The following is a 4,867-nucleotide window of genomic DNA, read 5'->3' as shown; positions in this document are numbered from 1 at the left end:
TTCGATGGTTACAGAACTCTTCTACGAACTTTACAAAGACTTTTTCTTAGAACTTGAACCTTAGCTGAGCTAACGAGGTCGATGTCACGAACGATCTGGCTAAATCAATTCCTTCCACGCTCTTACATTTGTGTATATATAGATATATGTATGTATGTATTTTATTATTATATTATTTTCTTATGTACGATACATTTGAAGTTTATGAAAAATTATTTAATTTATAAACTATTATCTTGTGTCCCATTTCCTTACGATATATGTTAATCGAATTATATTGGTATTGTCAAATAATGCAAATATCCTTTTCCTCGACCTGAAAAGCTCTAATAAAATATCGCGCGCACGAGAGAGCGAAATTCAAATTAAATGATGGCTCCCGGCGGTCGTAGAAAGCGAACACAAAGAAACCTGTTCATAGCATAACAGCCATCGTAGATTGCACGTAATCGTTCACTTATTCCTAATATAACGGCGACCTTATACATCACGTGTACATATGTTCATTGATGGGCAACGGTACAACTCTCATTGGTATCTCTCTTTTTGTAATACAAATTTAAATGAATATTAATTAAATTCATTCATTTCTAAACATATTTCCAATTATGGCGAATCACTTGTTTGTATGTCATATAATTGCAATTATTTCATTATTATAAAATATATATCGAATTTTCTAAATTATTTCATTTCTAAAAGCATATTTATACAACGATGGCATATTATACTGATTTTATTTTAAAACGTGATGAATGAGAAAGCCTTGAACGAACAGAACGAATAAAGAGTATAGAAAATATAAAAATGCTAATTGCGTATGAGAAAGTATAAAGAAATTAAAAAAGCCATTAACATTTGCATATCCTAAAGATGAATTTTTCATTACATTCTATTATATTATATCAAAGATTTTTCGAGGTATAAAAGAAAGCGCTTATACTTACTTTGTCCATAGAACAATTTATAGAAACTACATATTACAAGTCACGAGCAACCATATTATTGTAACACTAATAACGATTATTAAATATTAAAATATATGAATTAAAGTAAAATACGAAAAGCGCACGTTTTAAAAATGAACACGATCCTATATAAATAAAACAATTTTCTATAATTATCTCCTAGCGAGAGACGATCTAGAAATACTACTTTGAATGTGCGCATATCTTGGATTTTTTGGTCTACTTTCACTATAGGCTGCTTTTTTTACGGTCGAATAAGACAAATTTGAATGAGATCGAACATTGGACAATGTTGGAATTAACGATTTAGTTGAAGTCGCGTTCGTAGCCGTGACATTAAGAGACATAGAAGATGTACTCTTTCTTTTCGAGAGATTCTCATCCAGGATTACCGTGTTATTTAATCTCGAGGATGTCGGTGTTGTCCCTGGAAAAACGAATGATCTTCTTTTCTTCGGCGCTTGATCCGGTCTTAACATTGACGGACGTGTAACAGAACTTCCAATCGAGGATACTCGACGAATCGCTTTTATATTCGATGACTGCAATTAAAATTTATTCCAACATTTTTTTTTTTTTTTTTTTTTTTTTTTGATTATTATTACATTATTTATCATTCGTACGGATTTAATTTATCTAACAATAACTAACATTATAATATATATGTATATATATTATAATAAAATGTTCTTAAACGATTAATTGTATTATTCACTATACCTGTATATTGTTTATTCTTTTGAACTCGTCGATGTTCGTAATAACGTCAGAGGCAGATTTACGTAAAGCGTCCAAATTCAAATGTACATTATTTGGGAGTATCTCAACTTCGGATATGTCATCGTCGATAATATTTATAACAGTCTCGGTATTAATTGGACTGTTATAGGTATCCTTTTTAGTCGAACTATTATTATCATCTTGAACGAAGGTATTAGATCTTCTTGTAGTTCTTAAATTATACTGCGATGACGACGCCTTCTAATTAAATTCATTTCAAATGAAACACTCGTATTATTTTGTAACCTATTTTGAGTTTATAGAGAAAACAAACGAAAAAAGAAAAAAAGGAGAAAAAAAAATCAAAGCAATATCTGTCTTACCTTATTAATTTTATTAGATGATAATTTATCCGATAAGCCATCAGTACATTCGCTAATAAATAGAATAAAAATCTGATATAAACGAATTATCATAGCAATTCTAATGATTAAGAAATTATAATAAATCGATAAAATATTCTTAAATAATAAATAAGAATAATGAAATTCGTAAAGAAGGAAAATATTGAACAACCTGATTATTCCATTTTCATTAAGACCAGTTCGTTGAATAAACGGTGCATCTGGAGTATTGAGAATAATATCATTGACTGGTGTTTTATTAACACTGACACTTATATTAGGTATATATGGTTCCGGTAAAATAATACGAAGGGATTCTTGCACAAGTTGGATGATGGCATCTGAGGTCAATGGTGCCTTCGAAGTACCGGTAAGTTCTGCCTGTAATCACGATTCGATTTCACACCGTTCGACGAATCTCTCTTTCTCTTTCAAAGAAAAAAAAAACTTTATGAAAAAAATTCTCTCTACTTTACGTTCTCGTTCGGTGTTCTTGATTTCGTATAACGCGTTAATAATTGCGTAAATTCCAATGTGAAATTTGTAGCATCCATATTGCTCTGCACACGTCTAATCGGCTCGACAGTAAACAATGAAATAGGTGACTCTTCGCCGATCTGATCTTCTCTACTTATTTTGTTTACAATCTCACTTTCGTTTGACTTTCAAATGGAACAAGAACGATCGGTTATTGACGGATATTGAAAAACGTGTTTATAAAGAGAAACAAAATAACGAAAAGAAAAACTTATAGAGGAATCTCTATCGAATAGAGAACGATTCAATATATGTATGTTAATTATTAACATTGAATGACGTATTTATAATTATTGGATATAAATATATATATTTTCGCGTTTGCGAATGTATGTATAAGCTTAAGGAAAATTTTTTCCTTGATTATGGAGAAAAAAAAAAAAAAAAGTAAAAAATAATAAGAATGATAGATGAAAGATGATAATAATTTTGATGATTTAATGATTATACGAATTGATTGCAAGTCAGTGAATTAATGAGCGCAATTAAGTCGAATGAATCTTAAGAATTGGATTTACATTGGATATACTATTACTCACGGTATAATGAAATCAGTTCGAGGGAACGATTACCTTTTATTAAGATCATTGAACGCAATAAAACGTCCTTGGGAATAAAAATCTGATGAATTTTTCAATAAGTCAAAACGACATCGAAAGAAAATCTTGAAGAATCCAATTCTCCTTGAGGTAGCACAGTCTAAAACGAGAAAGTATATAGCAAAGTCCGTGATATAAATTACGGTTTCTCTTCGCGAGAAGTCTCCTCCTTCTTGGCGGTCGTGTGACAGGAGACAAAACGGTTTGCCTTCTCGTACGGTTTCAAGATCTACCAATGATATCTTAACTAAACGAAATGCCACCCAAGGTGTTAGTCCGCGACGAAGATGGCACAAACTCGATAAGCTACGTAGCTTCTCCGACGCATTAGCCGGTGCTGAGAAAGAGAGAATGAGAATACGTTCAATGTTTACGACGATAGAATCAGGTGTTCACATTTATTTACATTTTATTTCATTCCCTATGTAACACATATATACTTTGATGTTTACAAAACGATCTACTAATCGATTATCATTTTATTTTTATATCGATCAAACTTTTCAACATTCCTATTATCTTATAATATTTAATTACTCTTTTATATATATATATATATGTTTATGATTTAAACGATTTAACGACATTAAATGTATTCTCTTTTAATTTCTATTTTAATTTCATTTCATTAAATTCATATTATCAGAGAAGATTTAATTACTATGTTTCAATTTCCATTTTCATTCATTCCTATGAGATAACCGTTAACACGGGAAATATTTAATAACCAAATAATTATTCGAAAAATATATAATTATTAGAAAGTTTTTAATGAGTAAAGTACGATGGTACGAATAAATTAATCGATAGAAAGCTCGAAATTATCGACAATGGTTTTATATCTATTATATCGAAGAGAAGATACAATATATACACATATACATATATATATATATATATATGTATATATATATATATATATATATATATATATACATATGGGTAATATTCGTATACCTTAATAATTTATCGATATTGGAGAAGAAGGCGTTGAACCGGTGAGAGATGTAATAATCGTTTCGACGATTGCAACTGTCGACCCCTTTCCCCTCGTAATTTCTTCAGATTTATATGTCTACGTGCGTACACAGAAGTAATTATCCATGACGACAAGATGTAACGATCGTTGTTGAGACGTTTGCTACTCGTATTACATTTACCCCTTTCCTTTACGATCTTCCCAGTACTCTTAATTGCATCGTTCCAGGATCTATTCGCAGAATATGCTTGGAATTTCTTTAGCAACCTGTCAGATTCACGTTCAAAGAGAAAGCAAACTAAGACTGTGATTAGGAACTACTTTGGATTAGAACGATTAGTTTACTCTAAGAGAAATATTGATTACATCGTTGTATCACCATATATATGTATATATATATATATATATATATATATATATATATATATAAATATATATTCAGTAAATAATATTTTTACGACATTGCTGGCATTTATGTATAAATTAATTTTGAAATGTGAAATGTCTCGACTAGTTTCAGTATAATTTATTGATATGAAAACTTGTATCCATTATTGACTGTACCGGTATATATATATATATACATATATAAAAGTAATACATTGATTAAATCATATTTTTATGATTAATATTATTCTAAATATTATACGAATTATTTAC

At 29.6% G+C, this 4,867-nt stretch overlaps 1 protein-coding gene across 1 annotated transcript; it reads right to left on the bottom strand.

Annotated features, from left to right (window-relative positions):
* Positions 1-325: 325 nt before the first annotated feature.
* On the bottom strand, positions 326-3,597 carry LOC118439993 (uncharacterized). Its single transcript, XM_035862380.2, has 6 exons — positions 3,202-3,597; positions 2,569-2,754; positions 2,265-2,473; positions 2,072-2,123; positions 1,689-1,949; positions 326-1,510 (listed from the first exon to the last, which is right to left on the bottom strand). Exons 2-6 carry the CDS (start codon positions 2,644-2,646, stop codon positions 1,121-1,123), a joined length of 990 nt encoding a protein of 329 aa, XP_035718273.1. The 5' UTR covers positions 2,647-2,754; positions 3,202-3,597; the 3' UTR covers positions 326-1,120.
* Between the last annotated feature and the right edge of the window lie 1,270 nt (positions 3,598-4,867).

This window comes from Vespa mandarinia, chromosome 14 (genome assembly GCF_050613455.1).
Source record: "Vespa mandarinia isolate Hongniang chromosome 14, ASM5061345v1, whole genome shotgun sequence".
NCBI lineage: Eukaryota > Metazoa > Arthropoda > Insecta > Hymenoptera > Vespidae > Vespa > Vespa mandarinia.
The sequence above is the reverse complement of the archived record's forward strand: the minus strand, read 5'-3'. Positions and strand labels throughout refer to the sequence as shown.